Source organism: Pseudopipra pipra, chromosome 15 (genome assembly GCF_036250125.1).
Source record: "Pseudopipra pipra isolate bDixPip1 chromosome 15, bDixPip1.hap1, whole genome shotgun sequence".
NCBI lineage: Eukaryota > Metazoa > Chordata > Aves > Passeriformes > Pipridae > Pseudopipra > Pseudopipra pipra.
This window is the reverse complement of record NC_087563.1, coordinates 5167051-5190160: the sequence shown is the minus strand read 5'-3', so window position 1 is coordinate 5190160 and position 23110 is coordinate 5167051. Positions and strand designations below refer to the sequence as shown.

General features: G+C 38.4%; 1 protein-coding gene and 2 long non-coding RNA genes across 23 annotated transcripts in view; 1 reads left to right on the top strand and 2 right to left on the bottom strand.

The window, feature by feature from the left end:
• Positions 1–23110, top strand: part of TENM2 (teneurin transmembrane protein 2) — a 1078265-nt gene that overhangs the window by 989744 nt on the left and 65411 nt on the right. For 17 of the 21 annotated variants that reach the window (XM_064671589.1, XM_064671588.1, XM_064671590.1 and 14 more), the window contains 3 exons: positions 3297–3491; positions 8874–9074; positions 10709–10921. In XM_064671589.1, the coding sequence (XP_064527659.1) occupies positions 3297–3491; positions 8874–9074; positions 10709–10921 (609 nt within the window). The remainder of the gene's footprint in view (positions 1–3296; positions 3492–8873; positions 9075–10708; positions 10922–23110) is intronic. The other 4 variants (XM_064671605.1, XM_064671601.1, XM_064671599.1 and 1 more) reach the window with 1 other exon arrangement.
• On the bottom strand, positions 425–1331 carry LOC135422457 (uncharacterized). The gene is made up of 2 exons (XR_010434488.1): positions 1239–1331; positions 425–529 (listed from the first exon to the last, which is right to left on the bottom strand). It is a non-coding gene; the product is annotated as an uncharacterized LOC135422457 (long non-coding RNA).
• Positions 2315–8924, bottom strand: LOC135422456 (uncharacterized). Its single transcript, XR_010434487.1, has 3 exons — positions 8841–8924; positions 5144–5271; positions 2315–2421 (listed from the first exon to the last, which is right to left on the bottom strand). It is a non-coding gene; the product is annotated as an uncharacterized LOC135422456 (long non-coding RNA).

Sequence of the window (23110 nt, the reverse complement as noted above, 5' to 3'; positions counted from 1 at the left end):
GCAGAGTGAGGGAAAACTAAAAATCTACTGTGGGAGCCCTTTAGCTCAAGACCCAGCACTATTTAGTAATCTTTCTTCTCCTGTGCCAGTCTCTGGTGTCCCAGAAGTTGAACCCTGCAAATCCAGATCAAAAGTAGGAGCTAAGAACAGCCTTCCCATAGACAAGTTCCAAACAGCAGATATACATCTCCTTTAGCTGGACTGCAATTGCCCATTGCTTAATGAGACTTAGGGGCAAAGCAAGCAGAGAATTGATCTTACAGCAGATGCCTGGCACAGAGTTATAGGTCTAGACCACTAGATCTAGGGTGGTCACATCTAAGTGGCTTGGGTTGTGTTGTTTTTTGTTGTTGTTGTTTTGGTTATCTTTTTTTATTTATTTTAGGAATGGAGTTATTTCTGCTCAGTCCCTCTTACAAGGAACTTTGCTGTTTAAATAGAGTTATTGTCTTTATTTGAGTTTTCACTCCACTCCACAGGAGAGGTTTGCAGAACAGAAGTCCTTTCAGGTGGTGAGTGACATATTGACCTGTAAAACAACAACACAAAAAAAGCTATTCCTCACTTATATCCAGCTTGTGAGTCAACTCTAACTTTTTGTCTTTGTAACCACTTGAACAGATGAGGTTTGTCCAAAGAAACTGTCTACTGCCCACGGATTCATTTAGCTTTCCTGGGACATTTTCTTTCTATGCAGCTTTATCACAGCATGGGGAGGAGTTTGATGGGCAAAAGCAACTGTGTCCCAGTGCAGCTGGAGAATCCACACTGAGCAACCATCAATAATGGCAGCTCTGAGTCTCTGCAGTGGCTTGGAACCATTGCAGAGAATAACAATCTTACTTCCCTCTGTGGGGGACTTGAACAGAGGGACTGCAGGGTTAACCTCCACATTGTCTTGTGCTAGAGAGGGAGATTTTTGTGTTAAAATGAGGCCCAAATAAAGGGCCAGGGTCTCTACAATCTGTCAGGGTGTGCAAGATGGCACCAAGGAACTGGCCACTCATGATTACTGCAGGTCTTCAGGACAGGCTGCCTTTTCAGGCAAATAAAGAGAGCAGGAAGAAGTGACTGCTGTTCTTCCAGTGATTTGGGGAAACCTGTCAGTGTCAGCCCAAACAAGCCTTTTAATAGCAGTGAAACGGAGAGTTATGGACAGAGGAATTGTTTGTGCCCCCAGGTCTTTGTGCTTGAAAAGTGGAAGTGGTGCCAGGTCGATCCCTTTCTTCCTGGCTCACCTGTGTGACTTGCAGGAGGAGCAGCACACCTGGGCAGTGAAGGACTGTGAACCCTGGGGAACTGAGCCAGGCTCCAGCTGTGATACCTGCAGGCAGAAGGAATAGTCACACAGCATTCAGGTTGCTACTAGTTCAGCATGTGGTAATATCATGGAAGGGTGTTTGATGATGCCATGCAAAAAAGATGTAGAGCAGGCTGTCCTGGAGTGCAGTATGGACATAATGGATGTTTGTCTGTGTGGTATTTCAATCCAGCTGGTTCAGTAAACTTAACTCTGAAACCAGCTGCAAAAAAGCAAAACCGGTAGAACTTTAGCATAAATGTTTTTCACTGAACTCAGTGAACATACATCACATCTGAAATGCAAATGTTGCTGCTGGAAATTATATTTTATTCAAATCTGTGTTCATTTTTGGAGTGGGTAAGAAAGCAACTGGACAAGACTCACAGTGAGAGAGAACATCAGGACTGCAGTAGAATGAAGTCCTGTTGCCACCAAAGGATGGATAATATGGCTCTGAGACACAGGAACAGTAGCAAAAACCCCCAGACTCTATCATACTGATTTTTTCATTGTTTTACTGTAGAAAAAAAATAGGCTAAAAAGATTTTGTGTGATATGTGGCCCATCAACCTGTAGTCTTAATTGAAATAACTCTCAGCACTCCAAATTTTAGCTAACATTTCAGGTTAGAAATCTGAATTTATTTTTGTCTGATCAATTTTTTCCCATTTCAAATGAGAAAATTCCTGAAAAAATCTATCCTGAAATGTGTTTTTGCAGCAGATCAATGGGACAGCTAAGATTAATAAGGGTTGCAGGACTGAACAGTGGAGAAGTTGGATAACTGGACCATTACACATTTCTTTGTAGGAAATCAATTACTTGGGTTCTTCTTGATCATCCAGGTTAAAGGGATAACAGAAGCCAAGAAGGCATTAGGACCTTTAAATGATTAATAGTTGCTTTTGAGTGTATTTTTGGCACTGTAAAACTAGGTGTTAGTTTCTAATTACTTTGAAGGGTGAGAAGACAGGGAAACACTTTTCTGTCTTTATCAAACTGCATCAGAGAGAAGAGCACAGAACTGTACCTTTTCTCCAAGATTCACTTAATTCCTCCCATTTTCTGTTATTCTTCTGTTATTTTTTCCATTTCTCTGGGTAGGGACCACGTCCAGTCTTTGACAGGCACAGAGGATCACAGATTGCCATGTTTACAAGGGAGACATGGGCATAAAGGAGTGTGAATAGGCCTTAGTGAAACATTTATATGCAGCTGGGTTTTAATAAACCACTTGTTTCTTTCCATTGCTCTGCATATGTACAACATCTGATTCCTGGCACCCAAGACCTGCCAACTACCTTTATTATTCATAGGCTTCACTTCATTTGCATTAATGACTATTTGCTCAGAATGTGTCTTACCCCCTTAATAACACAAGGGTGAGGGATAGGGGTTAATAATGGTGCTTTCTTGCCAATACACACAGGGTAAAAGCTGTCACTCTGGGATTTGGGGAAACCAGGTTCACCAGGGATATTGGTGGCAAGGGGCGTTTCTAGTAGCTGAAAGCTTGTGTTCAAGATTCTTACACTGAAAGTCAAAGGATCTAAAAAAATATGGGGACATTACATTAAAAAATGTTGTGAAAGAAGAAAGATGCTATAGAATAAAATGTTGTGGGGACTGAATGTTTTGTATTCTGCTAGCTGTGAAAATTGAATTTTAGCTAAAGGAACAAAGCAGAGTAATGTCAGGCTCAAATCTTTTCACACTGCCTCATTAGTTATCCCAAATACCATCAGTAGTTTATAAAGAATAGGAGTTGTATTCTTGGAATGCCCAACCCAAGAGTGCTTTATTAGATAGTAATCAAATTTTTTCTTTGGGAAATGAAGAACTGAACTACTGCAAATTGTCTTAGATTTTTTTTCCCCAGCAAATTAACATATTTGAGTATATCTATAGCTATTTGGCAGTGGATTTTTAGTGCACTTTTACAGGAATACGTGCATGACCCTGGATGCTGTTTTCCTTTCGTTCCCTTTTCCAGCTGCCTGCCCAGTTCTGTGCAGTGGCAATGGTCAATACTCCAAAGGCACCTGCTTGTGCTACAGTGGCTGGAAAGGTCCAGAATGTGATGTACCCATCAGCCAGTGTATTGATCCCTCGTGTGGAGGTCATGGTTCCTGCATCGAAGGGAACTGTGTCTGCTCCGTGGGCTACAAAGGAGAAAACTGTGAGGAAGGTGAGCATGTTTATTTTCTGTGTTGTAAGCTTGTTTTCTGGGTTTTGGAATTATTTAATGAGCAGGGGGAAAAGAAAGAACAGAGTAAAAATCTAAGCATGAAGCTGCTGTAGCAGATTATTGTAAAAGAGGGTAGTCACAATTTTACCAATTTATCAAAGTTCAGATTAAACTTCTGGCCTTCTGCATATGTTGTTTTGCAGCATTAAGAGTGTCTGCCACAAGTAAAGCTGAATAATTCCTTTATTCAGAATGAAGAGAAAAATCTTTTTTTATGGATTGTATTTACTGAACAATTTAGGTGTGAAATGCAGAGGAAAAAGGAGCAGTGGTAGACAAAATTGTACAGCTTCAGCTTCATACAAAGCACACGTATCAATCACTATTAAGACAGAAGCTCATGAAACAAATTTGAAGGACTTAGATCACTGTAGGACTTACAGAGTTATTGTAGAGCAAATTACTCCTGTTAGCTGCAATCATACAAGATTAAGAAAGGTACACATGAACAAAAAATGTCTTTTAAATGCAGAAAACCTTTCCAGGTTTAAAGTGTCCAATTCCTTGTGTGTGTAGAATGAGCAAATTTAACAAAATAACCCTGCAAAATGCAGTCATAGATTAAGCTCAGTCCTGGTTTTATTCACAGTGTTTTCTGTTAGAATGCACAACATAAATTGGACTGCTTTTCTTTTTGAAGTATATTAGTATGGTTTTAAAAGGGAATTTAATTCCCCAGACAGTTGCTAACAGGCAGTTCAGCATTCCTTGGCACATCCTCAGGGCAGTAGTAGTTCATGTTACGTTATGATGACATTCCAGAGTTCATTAATCCTCCAAAAGGAGAAGCAGCTTGAGTGCTAAAGTGATAGGACTGGGATGACAAGCTTTTAGGACTAAGGAGTCTCCCTGGAATATTCTGAATGGGTTGCAGAGCTGTCCACCACGTGTATTGATTTTTATCTTACCCTATAATAAAGAGCTGTTTCTCCCATCAGAAAATGAAGGGAAGAAAACTATGGAGACTTAAACCACTAAGGGGTTTATTTTTTGGACTACAGTTGTCACCTTTAGGACAAAATCTTGAATTAGTCTGAGTGAACTTACTGTGCTAAAGGGAAAAAAAAAAACCACAAGGATCCTCACTAGTGGGACTACCAACACTACAACTGCTTGTTCAGTTCATTCCTGTCACCTCCCTCCACTGAAGGTTCCCAACACTGGTTATTACAGCTTTAATCCAGAACTCACTTGTTGTCAAGAGTTTTTCCATTGTTTTTAATGGCTTACATTTCAAACTATATCCAGAAAATGCTGTAATGTCCTTTTTGTCTGCTTAGAACTGATACTTCTCAGTTCACACTGAGTGTAAGATTATAGGAGATATTCCAAAATTATCTAAAATGTCTTGCTTTAACTATCATTTGCATCAAAATCGAAGATGGAAAAAAGCTGTCTTTAACTTGCTCTACAACATCCAATCTCTTCTCAGGAGTGCAAAAGCTCTCTTTCAGGTACTAACTGCAATTGTTTGCTTGGTCTCATTGAGCTTGATACATTTAATCACGTTTTGTGTTATAAAAATGCTTGTATTATTAGCCAGATTATGGTAGATGGCCTAAAATGATCTTTCTTACTTCTGTAAATTTTACCTTGCAAGCAGCTCCTCCCTCACCCTGATGGTAATTTCCAGCTACTTCCATGGAATTCTCTCTCTGCTTTAAGTTGTCTAGAATGGCTGTGGTGGATTTGGGCCAGATGCCTTGGATTCCTTAGACTCCTGTAAGAGAAATAGGCTTCTGTAGTGCTTAATTCAGTTTATCTTGAGGTGAATGTTTGAAAGTAGAGAAACAAACACATCTGCAGCACCAGAAAAGTTTATAGAACAAAGGTGTTGTGTTAACACCAGCCAAACCTGGGACCACTACAAAACATTGTCAGTCAGCTAAGTTTTCTGGGAGGTGAATTGCTATTTGAGATGAAAGGATAGACTTTATTTAATCAACACTGTACTTGGAAGGATGTTTTTTCATAAAAAGATAAATGGATTACAAAGGCAGGACGTATTTGCTATAAACTTGGAAGGGGTCAATAACATGACAAGAAAGGTTGAAATAACCTTTTGCATATATCATTGGGCAATAAATAAGTCGAAAAATTAATTTGAAAATAAATAAAAAACAACCATCATGTTTCTACCCTAAAATTCCATTTCTTTTGTGCATATTTCTTACATTAATTCCAAGTGCTATAGGAAAAAGGGTATACTGTGGTGTGGTGTCTCTCCAATTAATCACCTAGTTTTATTTCAAGTTTTTGCATGAATTAAAAATTTACCCTTTTAATAGCAGAATGATACTAATAATATATGTGTAGTTAAATATAATATATGAAATCTCCTCTATTGATCTGAACTTCCAAAAGGAACGGCAAAGGTTGATTCATTTGCCATTTTCCAACTAGGATATTGAATTAGAACAAGTGGGTCAGCGTTTTTGTCTTCCAGATAGCTTTTTATTTCTGATATTCATCATGGTCATATTGTTCAAACAATTTACCTGAAATGAAAGTGGCACCAAAATCAATATTTGCGATGCACAATTTTTGCAGCATAAACACTGTTGTTCTATTAACAAATTTGCACACAAGATGAAGTGGAGTATTTGCCAGGCTTCATTCAATCTGGTTTTGTGGGGAGACAAGTGAAATCACCAAATTAGGTTAAGTTAAGGGTGGTTTTCTTGTCGCTTTCGTGGTCGAGTCATTTTTCAATGACATTTAACTCCGTGAGTGTAATTCATGGCTCTTTGGGGACTTCGTGGTACATATTGTTTGGAAAACTCCTTGACCTTCTTTTTTGTCCTTAAGGATATAAATTGCTTTCAGTACCTTTTTTGTCAAATCTACAGAGGGCCCAGTACTAAATGAGCTCTAATGATCTGAGCTGCCAAGGGGCCCTGAGTTGCAAGTCTAACGTACCTGCGCGTTCTCCTTTGTTGAAACACCAAAGACAGTCCGTTTATAAATCCTTCTTAAAAACCATTGTAAACCCTCCTCCAGCTCAGGGCCAGCACCTCTGCAGCATAAGTAAGTGCAGTTCTATTGCAGGTAATCACATTATGCTGATTTTAACAGCAGAGGATCTGGCCCGAGATGATAACTCTTAAGAGCAGGTATTAAAATAGAACAAGATTGGAGCTCAAAGTAAAAACTCTCCTCAGGTTTAACTTTGAAAGCTGCTACTTACCCATATGATAGAACAAAACAGCTGTAAAATATATTTGTCTGGAACAAAGGATAAAGGTCTTTAGTGTACTATCCTGTAAAACAAGGCTGGGGGGCATTGATAGGCTTGTTCTGTGGAAGTAAGTCTCAGCTGTATGAGCACTGTAATTCAGGATAGAGGAAAGACTTAATTTCTGTAGCAGAAGGTGGTGTTTTTCACATGCTCTCCATTCCTTTCATTAGTGCTTTCATTTGAGAAGATGATACGTTCTTGACAAGGAGAGTACATTATGAGTTATCATTATCTCCTAAAAGTAGCTGTCCTGCCACATATGATGTTATACACAATCACCCTTCTAAATTTTCCATTAAAACATCACAATCTAAAAAAAAATGTAATAGTCTAAATGTAGGGGGGGCAGTAGCCTTCATCCTAAAAGTAGATTGATCTAAGTTTTTATGTTCTTCTTTATTCAATCAAATTGTTTTGTCACAGCTCTGAGTCTATTGGGTTCAACAGAAATAGTATGAAAGATGCATTCTAAACTTTGGACAGGTTATAATTTTGTTAAACACCAAGAAGGACTAACAGTACAGGACAAGCATTCTGCATATTTTTAGAACAATTTATTAATTTATCAACTTTTGTCAGAGCTGAACCACAAAACAATCTTGGTTTACCTATAAATACAAAATTGCATTTGAATATTTTCTTGTCTCAGTAGCTAAGCTTTAAACCTTAAAAACCCCCAAAACTATAGCCAGTGTCATCATTAAAATGAAAATCTTGTAAGAAATTTTACAGTAATTTATTCCTGTACTACTGTAATCTGAATTAAAATCAAAACTATTCTGATAACTCATGTTATTGCATCTCTGTGCCTGCCTCAATCCTCTGTTTGTATCTAATCTATATACTTACTTTAAATGTTCTGCAACTACATAAAATAATTTGACAAGGCTCTGTGTTTATAGAAAAGCTGAGATTTGAAAGATCAAGTATTGTTCCCATCAGGTAGAGTGAAAATGTCTCTGCCTTAATTTAGAAGGATCAATTTGGAAAAGATGAGAGATAAATCACTTTCATTATAAACTCAGATCTTCCTGGAACAGTGAGAGAGAATGCCAATCATTCTTGGCCCTGTTGTTGTGAGCTAATATATACCAGTCATGAGATGAATTCAGGTTATTTAAGGCACGAATTTGACCTTGGCCCTCAATTCCACAGCAAAAGGCAGTTGGTGAAGCCTCTGTGTTGGTGTTTGCAGTGCAGCACAGTGTGTTTATACAAATTCATGATATAAGATAAAAATTTGGAAATTCATAAAGTTTATTGATAAAGTTTATTTGAAAGGCAGCTCATAACATTCCTTTATTTGTCAGGATTGAAATAGCAACTGAAATTTCATTGCATCATTTTCTGTCATAACTCTTTTCACTTTCTTACTCTGTTGTTTCTGGATTGAGAAAATATAAAATCCGTGCTTGTATCTGCTTTTATTTCTTTTAGAGGAATAAGCTGCTGGTTAGAATATGGTTTGAAGTAACTAGGGCTCTCAGTTTCACAGCTCAGCTATTAATGAACCATGGATCAAACATTCAGAAGTACCTGAATGATTAGAAGCCTAAATGAAGCTGAAAGCCACTGGTATTTTGACTTCTAGGTACTTGAAGTGGCTGTCATAATTGTTCTCACAATGCTGTAGCATTTTAATAGTTACAATAGCAGTACTGAAGATACTCCAAAGGAAAAAATCCTTTAAAGCTGCAATTTATTAACTTACTTTTTAATTTAAGTACAGTACATGAGTCATTGGAACTTCAGTGTATTTCGGAAGAATGTCTCCAGGCTAATATGTGGAACTCTTGTTGTATATATTTAAATTCTATTTTTAAGTCTTTTTGCTTCCCCACCACAGCATTGCTGTAGTAAACTGTCATTGTTCAGTCAAACCCTGGTTTATTTGTTTTATTTAATGTAAAATATAAATTACTTCGCTTCCCCATTCTCACTCCAGGTTGTCAATAAGAACCACCTCAGTCTCCTTTATTTGTCACAGTGACACAAACCTCTCAGAGCACTTTGCCTGCACGTTTTCCAAACATCACATTGTGTGAACTGACCGTTTCCCACGTTGTTCTTGCTTTCTTCTGCAGTGGATTGCTTGGATCCCACGTGCTCCAACCACGGCGTGTGTGTGAATGGGGAATGTCTCTGCAGCCCTGGCTGGGGAGGAGTGAACTGTGAGCTGCCCAGAGCCCAGTGCCCAGACCAGTGCAGTGGGCACGGCACCTACCTGTCAGACACAGGGCTCTGCAGCTGTGATCCCAACTGGATGGGTCCCGACTGCTCCGTTGGTAAGAAAAATATTGTCTTGAAATATGCTGCAGTACTGCTCCTGTTTTGTTAAAACATTGATATCTGCTGCAGGTTTGAAATGCAAATAATTTAGAAACATGTCTTTGGAACGTGTTTGATCTTTAGTTCTGTTGGGAGAAGTGTGTATGCATCTCAGATACATTTTTTCGTGAAATTCTTTATTTGGGACTGTCAGCTGGGGGTGAGGTGGATGCAGGTTAGGAGTTTGTGTTTTATTCTAGCACTGAGTCTGAATAAAAAATGTTGCATAAGTGCCTCACATCTGTAAATGAAAATAAAAACATCCATAATTTATAACTGGGTATAACATTTAAAGAATGGAGAACACTCCACTTAGGTCTATTTTGGGAGTTTACTTTACTGCACATCAAAATGCTACTCATTTATGAAAAACATCACAAACCAGAAAGATATCTTTTCAAATAAAGGGTATTTTTTTCCTCTTCAGTTGTATGTAGAATATATTTTTTAAAAAATAAGTTTTTTATAATATTGTTTTTATAATATTACGTTTTATATATATTTATATTTTATTATGCAAGTTCATATAATACTAAGGTTTTATAATATATTAAAAAAAAGTTAAGTAACACTTAAAAGCAGGTAGAAAAGTGTTAGCTAAAACTTTCATCCTCACCAAAGCTACGGTTGTAAAACATGATTATTCTAACAGAAGGAGCAAAAGAGGACAACACAGATTCGACAAGACAGCAAATGTTCTATTTGTGAGGGGGGAAAAAATACTGGGAATTTTACATTTATATTGTAAGTTGAACCTTGAGATGGAGCTGTAGGCCAAAAGCAAGTCTCTCAAAATAATATTTGCATTTTTCACACTTATTCAGTTATTTTCTAAGATTAATCACTTAGAACACCCCACCAGTGACATTATTATGAAGATGTGTGTTTTCTGCTTCGTGGATTAGCAGACAGAAAAATTTGTGGATGAGAGTTTTACTCTCCATTTCTTTGGTGATATGTGAGGCAAAAGACCCCTCTGCTTTTCTACAACTTTAGCTGACAGAGAGCAGTAGAATTTTGGGAGTGAGACACCGTATAACTGACCATGTAGCAGGAATCCAAGATCTCTCCTTTGAAAGTGTCTTTTACCCATTGTTCCCAGAGTCTAAGTGACCCTGAACTGCCACCATTCTCTGCTGAATGAGTGATTTTCAGTGTCATTCTTAGCAAAAGCAATGTCTATCACTGAAATGTATCCCCTGAGGGTCCAGGTGTGAGTAAAGCAGAGCTACCTGCTCTGGTTCTGGCTGCTGGCAGCGTTGGGGACGCTACCTCTGAAACTTGTTTTTATCTGCGTAGAGGATGCAGTTCTAGCTCAGCCCGTCCAGCAGATCTTTTTAAACAACTTTTAAATACGATTTAGTTTTAAAGCAAAAGTTAAAAGCCAGTTTTCCTCAGAGTATGAACAGGCCAGCTTTTGACAGCACTTAGTTTGCAGCCCCAGCACGTCCTTTCTGCTCCCCTTCCCTGCTGCTCCCACCCCGCCGCCACCGAAGTACCCGCTGCAATTCCAGTCAGTGTTGGTTTTGTTCCATGGTTTGTTTTTTTTTTCCTTGCAAATCAGTTTGTTATCCCTTCTTTTCTCTCCTAGAAGTGTGTTCTGTGGACTGTGGCACCCACGGGGTGTGCATGGGCGGAGCGTGTCGCTGCGAAGAAGGGTGGACGGGAGCGGCCTGTGACCAGCGCGTGTGTCACCCCCGCTGCACGGAGCACGGAACTTGTAAAGATGGGAAGTGTGAATGCAGAGAGGGCTGGAATGGGGAGCACTGCACCATTGGTAGGCAAACGACAGGCACCGAAACAGGCACATATTGCTTTCTTTTCATAAATCGTAGAGACATAGTTACTGTCGTGTGTTGTAATGGGCTGTTCCCTTAAGGACCCTAGTGCTTGGCTCTGACTCGGAGTGTGTTGGGTGAAATGCAGGTGAGCTCTTGGAATCATTTAAAATCAGTAACAAAATGATTTGTAGAGATAAAAAAAAAAAACAAACGAACAAACAACAAATTCCACAGCAAGTGAACAATAGTAAGTGAAGATGTAACAAGTGGTTCATCTCGGTATCATCCAAGCCAAGATTTTCAAACTTAACTAAATATTCCTTTGTGTGAATGGCACCTCTTTTAATTTCCTGGTCTGATGCATCAGTGCTCTCCTGCTGTTATACACCACACCTGAAACACATCCCCACCATCCCCACCCAGAGCAGGGGTCAAGTGGTGGAGGATTAAGTGTTCCTGGTGGCGCAGAAATAGCTGCCTGGATTTCTGCTGTGCTGTGACAGTGGGAATGGTGTTTGCACACACACAGTGCCAGGGTGGGAGGGCCCTGTGGGCACTGCAGCATCCTGCTGTCCCCTTCCCTAATATCCTGCTGCTCAGGGCAGCACTGGCATCGTGCAGAGGGCCGTGACCAACATGGTTCCATCTCAGCTGTGATGTCTCAACCTGGGAAGTTCAAAAGGGTTACACTTACATAAGGCAGTGATGTTCTACCCTCTCAACCACCGTGCTAGAAAATTTGTTCTGAAGAGGAATTAATTGCTCCTAAATTAAGTTCTTTATTTTGTCTCTCCAAGCAGTCCAGCAGTCTATTTGGATTATTTTGAAAAGTTACCCAGAACAAAGGGGAAAATTGTTATTTCCTCTATGCCAAAGTCAAAAATGGGAAATTCTCAGTGATCACATCCCCTCTGAAAAGTCTGAGCAAATTATCTGGAACAAGAGTATCCAGCTGCTGAGTCAATGTGAGGTTCAGGCAAGGGTGCTTTTCTCCAGAAAATTTTTGGAGGACTGTGAGGTATACCTTAAAAAAAACCTACTGAGTCCTAATCCAAAGTCATGCTGGTTTTATTATCTTAAGGTGGTAAATTTAACAAAGAAAAGAGTAGGTCAATTGAGATTTTAATAGCAATCAGGGACCTTAATGGGACAGTCTTATTACAAGTGAATTGTTATTTCTTTACTTAAAAGTGTGGTGAGATTCTTGCATCCCTCAAGCTGTTTTTCTTTTTCATTCCCCTCTGATTTCTCCCTGGATATACAAATCATTTCTGATAAACACATGAGTTGGAAACTAAAAGTATACTCTTATTGGAGGAAAAAAAAAATAACAATTGATACATCTTTTCAGGGCATATCCTTTGATGTTGTGGTGCTGCATGCTTTGCTACACTATGCTAATATGATTTAAATCAAAGCTTTTATGACTGAACACTTTGTGACCAGCACAGATGCAGAGTGTTCTTTCATAATTGCTTTCAGACTTCCATTATATCAACACACCTCTGCTAGATTAATCCAGGCATTTTGTTTTCATATTAAGTGCTTCTCAGTTCTTTGCAAAATGCCTAATATATCTTTTTTTCATTAAATTCTGTAATAGTTGCTTATTTTAAAAGTTCATGCTTTGTGCAAAATTTGTTTTGCTTTATAATCTCTTAGTAATATGCCTATGTTTAGAAGTAATTAATGTATGTAAAGTCTTCATTACTGTGCAGACAAAAAGATGCCTTTTACCAGGATCTCAAAAGTGTGCTGAAAATTGCAAGCTGAACTGGTGAACTCTGAAGTGAGATTTTTAAGTCTAATTTTCAGAGCTTTGAACTAAATATCTTCCCTATTACTGATATATGTAATCAATTCTTTCCAGAGGAAGGGTGATACTTCTAAAGTGATTAAAATATGCATAAGCTTCTTTTGTTTGGTATGTGTTAGAAAGATATCCTTGAAGCTTAATGTGGTTCTGCCCGTGGCAAGGATGAGACTGGTGCAAAGAATTTAGGTATGTCCTCCTAGTTGTGGTGTATCAGATTAGTGCAATCCTAAATTGTCTGTTGTTGGTAGACAGGTATATATTCTTGTGATAAGCCTGTATGAGTAAGAATTTTCATATGATCATGTCCTGAGGCCGTTTACAAAAGCACAGAGCAGGAATGGGATTCAGTTCAGAGGGTCAGCTCAGCATGACCCCACTGGTTTGTGTGACGTGGGACCGACACACAGGGGGGGTTCAGAGGATGAGGATGGTAAAGCTAATTTTTGTCAGTATTGGTATGAAAAATGCCAGAAGTTACCACTGGAAAATTTGTCCTTAGAGTGAGTTGATACCTTGGTACAAGGATGAGTTGCTCAAGAGGTTTTAAATGTTAGTGTGAAGAACTGAAGTGCACTTAAATTTTACAGAAACTCACTTTCATTTCAAGCTCTGTCTTATGGTTTCACTTTCAACTGAAAGTTTCAACTGAAAGTTTGGCACACCATTTAATGTCAGGATTGCTCACTGAGGAGGGTTCCCCTAAAAAGATGATATTCAAGAATGCATTTTCGATGTGTTAAAACCTTGATTTTTTTAAAAATTATTTTATTTCATTTTGTTAATCCAAAGCTATGATTTAGTCCTTTTTGGAAGGTACCTGGCAAACAGCACGGTCTGTTTGTCCTAAGTCAAAGCCAGGCCAGACCAGAGTAAGACAGCAAAGGAGCTGAGGGTGAATCTCTCCCATCCTTGTTCACAGTTTGTATTTTTGAATACTTCTGTTAGTTCTTCAGGAGCACTGAATGGCCAGGCTTACCTCACAGGACATTTGAGAGTTTCTCCAGATGGACTTCAAGCAGAAAAATGTGAATGCTGTAGGAGAGGTTATTTCCTCTGAATTTCCACTTTTTGCTTCACCTAGTCTGAAATGAAGTCAGCAGAAAAACTTGCTGTGATTCCAGTGACTTTAGGCCAGGCCCACTTAGAACAAATAGATTTGACTTGTGAGAAAGAAAAGCAGGTTTCTACATACAAACCAAAATGCATTTGTTTGGGTTTCCTTACCAGTTTCATGTGCTATATTTACATGGCAGTGGAAAAGAAATCATCATAGCAACCTGCAGGTATCCAAGTTCACTCAGGATGTGTTATTCTATTTAATATCAAATTAGGCTTTAACAGATACTTGACAGAATGCACACTCTTTGGCATTTCCATGTTGAGTATCTAAGCTCAAAAATTTTACCAGAAGTGCAGTTTCTCTCAGCATCACCTGGTTTTAAGCAAAGCACTCTGAAAAGCCTCCCAGCACAGCAGTGTTAGCTCAGTGTTAACAAACTGTTTGTGCAAAGCAGCTTTTTCCTGTGTGCAGCACTATTACATATAAGAATGAATGCAAATAAAAATGAATGCATGTTCCAAGTGACACAGATTTTGGTAAATCTACATCCAAATAATATAAAATTGGAAGGAGGGGTGTCTGGTCTTGCTCAGATGCCTGTACATAGCTGAGCAGAACTGCAGTTCACTTTGCTACTTCAGGCAAGGAAAAAAAAAATTGCTTACTGGAGTGGTGATAAAGAAAATTAATCTTTTCCCAGTGCAAAAATAGACCTGTCAGGATATGTTTATTAAGTGATTACTATTCATTGATTGCAATTATGGAGGAAGTTATAACTAAATAATAGAGGGTAATCTAGATGAGGAAAAAAATATTGGAAAACTAATAACAAAGTGAAAGACTAAGGTATAGAAGTTGTTAATCTCAAACCAATTGCATGACAGAAATTTAAGATGGAGGATTTAGTTTTTCCTTGAATCATCTGAGTGTTGTTGAAGCGTGCTGTTACAAAACAGATCTGTTGCTTTCACTGAAAATAATATTTGGATGCTTAAAGCTGTTGGTTTTAAACGGTTGCAGAGGGTGTTCTGTGTATAAACTGTCAAGACAGTATTCCAAGGACAGGGTGATATATATGGAGATCTTATGAAACAGTCAGAAATACCATTTAAAAAGTGTAATTCCATCTGTAATTCATATCCCTGCAGCATGAAATGTGACTCTTATTAAGGTATTGGTGAAAATCTCACTGGGAGACCAGTGAAATCAGGATTTAATCCTCAACATTTACAAGTAAAATTTGAAAGTCTGAAAATGTATCGTTTAAGGTGAGCTCTCACCAGAAGGTGATATTTTCTTTGTGGCTGTCTGTTGTATTCCCAAGCTTTTGCTCTTGTCTGCTCACGTCCTACATAAGATGTAGGTTAAGCATTCCCTTTCCGACAGAAAGTAGGGAAAGATTGTACTGAAGGCTATTTGATAATAAGAATTGTCTACAGCAGGTTTTGATCCAGACAGTTCTTATATTTTCTGTTCCTTTTTTTTTATTTTGCACTGCAAATGAGCTTTGCTCCCTGGTACAGGTGTTGAGCTGAACCTCTGCCTGCCTCCCTGCTAGACCCAACACAGCCAGGTGATGTGCATCTCTGCGGACCCTGCTGAGGTTCATTCAGGTTGGAAAAGACTCTTAAGATCCTTGAGTCCAACCACAAATCCTGGCCTTGGCACTGCTTTTGGAAATCTGACTCCAGAGCTGGGGATCTGCCGCTCTCTTTCCCCCAGTGAGTCCTTGGCCCCTGTACTAAAAACATCAAAATTGTAGGACATGTTCCTCAGTAAATAAGGATTTGGGAATCTCTCTTAGCCCTTTATCTTATCTTCTATGTTTTCAGGGCCTTGAGTAAAGAGGAAAGGTTGGAAAGAATCAGGATTCTGTCACCTACATGGTGGGAAATAACCTAAAATTTTCAGATACACTAAAAATGTTCAAGCAGAAGAAAGGATTCTGTGTCCAGGACTAAGAATTTTAAGTTCCAGTACAGGATATTTGTGTTAGGTGTTGGGAAAAACCATGTAACAGTAAATGAAAAATTGAGGTAGTTTGTCCAAGCAAGTTGTGGACTCCTCTTCAGTACAGCTTTTAACAAGTATTTAGACAAACATCTGTCAGGAACAGCAGAGAGGTGATTCATCCTGCCATGGGGCAGTGAGCTCACTAGAAAGTCAGTGAGCTGTGTGAATTCGTTTCAATCTCGTTTTAAATGAGCTTAAAAGGAAGCATTCCTTCTAAAGAATTTATTTTATAATGGCCTATGTTAGGATTTGTACTTTCATTGCCTTTAAGAATCTAAGGCCACTCTTGGAAGTAGAATTGATCATTCACCCAGCTAAGAAGGCTAATCTGTGTGTTCTGTATTTGCAGAACAATGGGGTTGTCAATGTGGATATTGAGCCACTCTGAAAGATCCAAACAAATTTACACCCAGCAGGTAAATACTTTCAATGCTCTCCCTTTAAACAGGAAGACTCGCCCAGGTGAACCCTTGGTGAATATTATTCCACCTCTGGTTTTACTAAAAAATAAAGTGTAGTAAAAATTTCCCCCTTCCAAGTGTTTTGGGATGACTGTGCCCTTTCCAGCTTTTAGTCATGTTTATATTTTCTGTCAACCGGAAGGAAACCCACAAGTAAAGTGTAAAGATTTAGTTATTTACCTTACAATGAAGTCAATAATCGATAGGGGCATTAATAATGCAGCATTGTGTTATCTTTGGATATAGCAAGATATTTTTGTCCCATGATAATGCTCTTTGTGTCAAAGATTTTTTTTCTTCTACTACTGATTTCTCTTGTTGTAATTACCACGGTAATGATTCAAAGATGAGGCAATTTTCAGGAGAGATGGAAAGTGTGTGGGAGGAGGCAGTGGAAAGCCATCGTATCTGACAAAGAGCAATTTAGAAGGAGCTAGATATATTAGACTTCTCCAATGCACTTCTAACTTAAAATTAATCTGTAACAGTTTATAACCTATCAAGGCATAAAAAAAATCTCTAGCGAGGATGACAGGAATTTAGATTGCATGCTCCGTGGAGGGAGGAACACATTTTTTCATTTTATTTGAAAAATGTGTAGAATATTTGGGTCGTGACCACTTTTCATTACTGTTGGTACAGAAATATGTTGGTAATATATATGATGACACGACCAGAAATGTTAGAGATGTTGGCTGTTTCTGTACCTGGGTGATACAATTATTCCACTCTTTTTACAGCTGGTAGCAGGTTCCTCGGGAAGCACACCTGTGATACAGCCTTTTAGGTGCCAAGCTTTCATTGGAGTGTTGTAGGGTGGTTCCCCCCTGTGTCTGTTCAGCAAAACAGAGGAGCAGCAGGTACCTCATGAGGCAAACTCGGAGATTCTCAACCATTTCTGTTGTTCTCTGCACATCACTCACATTTTCATTTCCATCGTGCAAGCGTGGAGAGACTCAGAAGGTAGAAGTTTTCCTTATAAAGTGGTATTTTGGTCACATATGTTATATCATTTTATAACCCAAACCAAGAAAATGTATCAGTCAGTCAGACAAATGGTCATTTAGTCCAGCATCTCTGTGCTTCAGTAAAGGTGCAAGTTCCTGCTGAATACATTTCTTCCTGGAAAGTGATGCTTCTTATCTGTCCCAGCTACATTTGCTGTCGAAGTGCTTTGTTTTGTGAATGTGTCACCTTTTATTTCACCTCCAAAACTCCCGAGTAAAATACCTTGGCCCTGAAGTCCCCAGATATGTAGATAGTACTTGCTTGGGATTTTGGTTTCTGTTTGTAACTTTGCAAATTCCTGCTGAAATATACTTGGCTATTTTGTGGATCAGGGATGAGTAAACTTTCTGAGCAGCTCCCGTAGCACTAAGGAATCCAGAAGTACGAGATGCATCCACTTACTTTATCATAAGCTGCTTATGTGTATTTGTAAGGAAATATATTCTATCTAGAGATTTGTATATAGTGAGAGTGGTTTGACTTTCAGGGAGTTTAGAAACAGAAATCCTTTTCATTTGCAGAATTTACACGGGGCAGCTGGGGATCTTTTTTGGCTGAAAGGCAAGCTTATTCATGAGGAAGAACTTTCCTGTTTGCATTCTTTGCTGAGGGCTTCCTGTAAATGACTGAAATATGTCAGAGTGCAGTGTCAGAACACTTGAGTGGCTCTTTTCTCTCTCTTTTTATAGGATATTTGCAGAACATGACCTTATTTCTTCCCTTCCTAACCCAAAAAATTTAATGAGTGTGTTTTCAGCAAAACTTCCTGCATTATGTCTGGTACTTCAAAGATGCACCCAGCAGATACTGGTGAATAGCTTCCCAAACTAAACCACATTTCTTTTTTTCTCCTTTTGGAGGCGCTTCTACATGAGTTATATTGATTTCCTGGCCAATTCTTGAACTCTTAAAAGACCACAAAAAGAGGGGAAGGGCAATCAATCAAGGAGCTGATCTAACTTTTGAAAGGGCAGAGCTGATTTTCCTGTTCACAGGAGTATTCCCAGCGTCAGACAATCTTCTCTTCTCCCGCAGATAATATTTTCTGTGTTATTTTGCACCCTGTGGTGTCAAACCGAGTTTCAGCAAGTGAGTGAATTGCATGGTGTTGCTGGATACAAAACAACAAAGGCATGGGAATGCTTGTGAGAGGTCAGTGACATGGATTGTATAGAGGTAGAAAGGTAGTACCAGATCTTGAGAGATATATATGTACATACATATATGTAATATTCATACTTCCTAAGAAAGAAATACAAAGGAGAACAATACCTGCCCATCCTTTTGAGGCCTGCTGTTTGTGTTTTTGTTAGAGATACCTTTTCCTTGATCACTTGCATTCTTGCCTATACATTCTACAGGTATAATGTTTGCATCTTCAGCATTAGTTTCACATAATCTTTCGTGCTTGAAGAGGCAAATAAAGCCAAATGTGTTTTGTCTGACTGCTGCAATCTCTGTGGAATAACAATTCAGGTGCAAAGCTTTACCTTTTCAGCTTCTTGCCAATTTAGCATCAAATTAATGGTAGGATGCATGAGACTTGTCTTCCTAAGATATTTGATGCTTTTGAAATTCTCTACCCAATATTTTCTTAGTTTAATGTTGTATTAAAAATATTAATGTCAGAAATAAAAGGGGAAAAATGGTCTCCGTAGCACCTCTGAAGTGTCAGTTCAGGATTTTGCTGTGTGATCTATTTAGGGCTTCAGGGAAAAACGAAACCATTGAAAGGCTTCTCTTTAAACTGTCAGCTCTCTCTTGGGCAGTAACTGCTCGCTGAGGATGAATACACGCTGATGTTGAATATTGATACGTCCTTCTTTCACTAAAAGCCCTTACTTAGACAGTTTTTTAAAAGATCTTAAGGAATGAATATGGGGACTTGTTCAGAGCACGAGTTATGAGGTATCATGAGCCATTCTTATTGAAGAAAGTTTTTTAAAAATTTATGTTATCCAGCTCTTTCCTCTCGTTCTTTCTTTCTTTCCATCCCTATTCTGAGCTGCTTATGAAATGCTCATTAGGATAACATTGCTTCTGGAGATTATTCCTGTAGGTAGCCTCAGCCTATTTCAGTTCAGATATAGATTTTCTATACATATAAAAAGAAGCAAAGCTTGCTGTCCAACAGAAGTCATTATATAATGTAGTATATCTAATTTGCCCAAACATACTTTGGGTTACTGAAATGTAAGAGCTAAATACAAACTTGATTGTTCTTAAAGGCATTTGGACCTGATGTTGTGGTCCATGTGTTGTTCACCTCTGTATGTTGAAAGTGCAAATAATTAGAGTAATATTGAGGTCACTGTTACCTGATTTATAGCTGCCAAAAAATTGTAACTAACTGTAGATTTCTACGATTTCCAGCACATACTGCTGTGGTGTTTCCAGTGATACAATACTGATTGACACATAACTCTCCATCTCAGCCTGTCAGTTGTCTTCAAAACACATCCATGCTGGGATAGATGGAGACAAAGCAATACTGGTGTCTCATTAATCTACCAGCAGCTCACAGTCATACTGAAAGCCACAGGGAAAAGAAGGACACGAGAAATTAAGGTTACTGTGTTTGTTGTCATTCCCTCTTCATTCAGTAACAGGATTAGAGCAGAAAGGATTCATGGCCCAGCTGTTCCCTGAAGATTTTCAAATCTGAGAGCTGACCCTTAGCACTGCGTGCTACACACTTAATTTAAATATTTCGCTCCAAACAAGTACCTCTCTTAAACAGTTAAGCAGTTTTCATGGAAAAGTAGCAACTTTGCTTCCACAAAGACTTCAGTGTGACACGGATCAGAACATTATCCCTAATGAAAATTTAGGCAGAGGAGACATGGCTGTCTGCTTATCCATGCAAAGCTTTTCTGCCTCTCATTCTACTGCACTTAAAAGATATTTTCCCTCCTGCCTTACTGTAATGTGCCAGTTCTATGGCCCATGACTGATGTCTAACATCTGGGATGTGTTGCCTTTTCTTGTGCTGTCCCACTGGTTATTGGGAGCCGTGCAGCGAGTCCCAGATGTTCGAGTGTAAAACAGTCTCTGGGTTCTCTCAAACATGGTTTGTGTGACAGCACCCAAGTCCTACCCGCCTCATTTGTAATTTCTCCATTGCAGAATGCCTTTTAAAAGGCTGTGGGTTTCCTCCAATCTGCAACTAGGGAGCTGTAATTTTGACAAACAACCCACCAGCATCAGGGTTTATGGTTTTTTCCTAATCCCACTGTGTTTTTAGTTTCTATTCACAGTTTTTAACAGTCCAGTGTGGAGCAGGTTGATCAACTTGGCATTGTTAGACTGTGGCCTGCTTTTAAAATGCTGTCAAATAAGATATCAACAGAATAGCTGCAAGGAAAGATTCTTTAACTGTTTTGGCATGACCAAACTACACGAGCTCATAGTTAATCATTCATATAATTGAAAAGCATATACACTTCTACCATTTTTGTGTATTTTTACAGGAATCCGTGTAAAGATGAATCTCTTCTGTATTCATTCTGCTTAAATATAAAATTTCAGATGAGATTTTTTTTAGGTAGATGTTGGAAGGTTAAAGTTATTCAAGAGTGTGAAAAATAAGTAAGATTCATAGTGCATCTAGACCACATATGTTTTAATTTGCCCTCAAATAGTTTTTCAGAGCACTGAACAACTGAGCTAAAGAACCACAGTGCATCAAGATGCAGTCCCTGCTCTGAAGAGAATTAGTAGGGATAATAGCTTTGGTAGCTAAGAAATAAATATAATGGTGTAATTGTGATTAAAAACATTCTTTTTAATTAAAAACTAAATCGGTTTATAGTGAAAAATATTACTGGTTTGCTAGGTTGTGATTTGAGGCTACAAGCAACACTAAGAGGACAATTATCCAAAAGCACAAATTAGCAAAGAAAAAATACCAGTTTAGCAATAGCATTTTTTGCAAGAAGAGCATGGTGATTTATTGATCTACTGCTTCAAATACTGTGATTTTCCAATTGTTAGGAATCAAAAGGAATTGCTGAGTTTCTTGTGGAATGAGTTCCTCAAGAATAGAACTGGAGCTGTTTTTGTAAATTCGACATGCACAAACACAAACCCCTAAACATCCCAGAAGATGCTGATTCCCCTAAAACCAGAGACACATTAGTTCAGATGAGAGAACTGACTTTTTGTTTTAAGCACTGGGAATACCAGAGAGTAGAACTCAGTCCCTAATATAGCATGTAAGCATCCACTTTTCAACAGAGTTTAAATATAAACTGATCTGACTTCTTTGCTTTCCATTTAATAAAGCAAGGCAAAATGTGTATATGCTGGGTTACAGATCACTTCTCTCTGAAATTAATAGAGGAATTAGCATTATAGCATGCAGTCTTACAGTGGAAGGTAGTTGTGCTCAGAATTAAGCAGTTATAGAAAAAGAAGATGGGTGTTCCTCTTCCCTTTTTTTTTTTTACTGCAGAATCACTTGCATTTGAACCAGAAAAGTATTACTGAAAGCAGGAAGCCATGGATCATTATTTCCTGCTGAAAAGTGAAGGTGCAATATGACTTTGTTAAAATGTTTGCAGATTCTGATTAATTCTTAGGGTAATTTGATAGCAGTACACAAAAAGCAGTGGCAGTGTGCCTTTTTTTGTTTAAAAAAAAAATGAAAGGGTGTTTTGGACTTAAATCACTGCATAGGAGTTTTTTAGGGTTCTGAAAGAAAGGTTAACATTGCTTCCATGCAGCATTGCTAATAGATAGTTGAATTGGGGTTGGGGGGAGCATAGTGACACAGATTTTTAGGTGCAGTTCGTCTTTTTTTTAGCTTCTTTGGAAACTAGAGGCAAAATTGCTTTTTTGTTACTGCCTCCCTTGGATCGTTATTAATTGATTCTTTATCATGGAGCCAGTCCATAAATATCTTCCTTGTGCCCTTTGAATGTTTGAACCTTGGGGTCTTTTTCTAAAATAAGTCAGGAATATTGATTTAGAAGGGAGGAAGTCTTCCATGTTTAGAGAACAGGTTATCAGAGTCAAGGTCACTCCTTACGAAGGCTGAACGGGCAACAGTCGCTTGCTGGAAATCCTGAGTGTTACACCACAGACAGTGCAAAACCTGTGTAAATGGGTCTGCACTCTTTGTTCCTGCAGCATTCCTTGTTCCTGCAGCATTCCTTGTTCCTGCAGCATTCCTCACGGAGATGGTTGTGGACCAGAAACCTAAACTACCGTGTTGTTCTTGCACACGTCGCGAAAAGGTTGAAGGAGAAATAAGAACTATACAGAGATTTGTGAGCTTCACCCTTCCTTAATCCAGATCCAGAGGGGCCTGTAGATGTTATCAGTTTTATGATTCTTCATTGGAATCTTTTGTTAGTTGTTCTATAAGAATTTTGATTGCTTATATGCTCAGTAAAAAAAGTGAATTAAAATCGGTCAGACCCACCCTTAATTTCAAACAGTAGTGCATGCACTTTATCAAAAGAGTTAATTAGGTATGAAATATCACTCAGCAAACTTTTTGGATACACTGAAGTGTCTCCTGAAATTGTTAATATTTTCATACCACATGAAAATTTTTTAAAATAAAATTGACTGCTTATTAAAACCTAATTATTTTCCCATTCCTTTTAATCTTTCAATCTTCCATATGCAAAGAATTTTCTAAGTAAATTCTGTCATCTTAGACCAGTAATTGTACTTCTAGTTACCATGAAAGTCCTAAAATCCTCATTACTTAATTTAAGAGCATTACTGCGTGGAAAGTTTAAAGTATGAGATGCTTTGTATAGGGAAATATTTATTCAGCAGAAATGGAGTAATTTACCATATTTGCCTTCCATTAAAGGCTGCATCTGTTTATTCAACTTTTGTA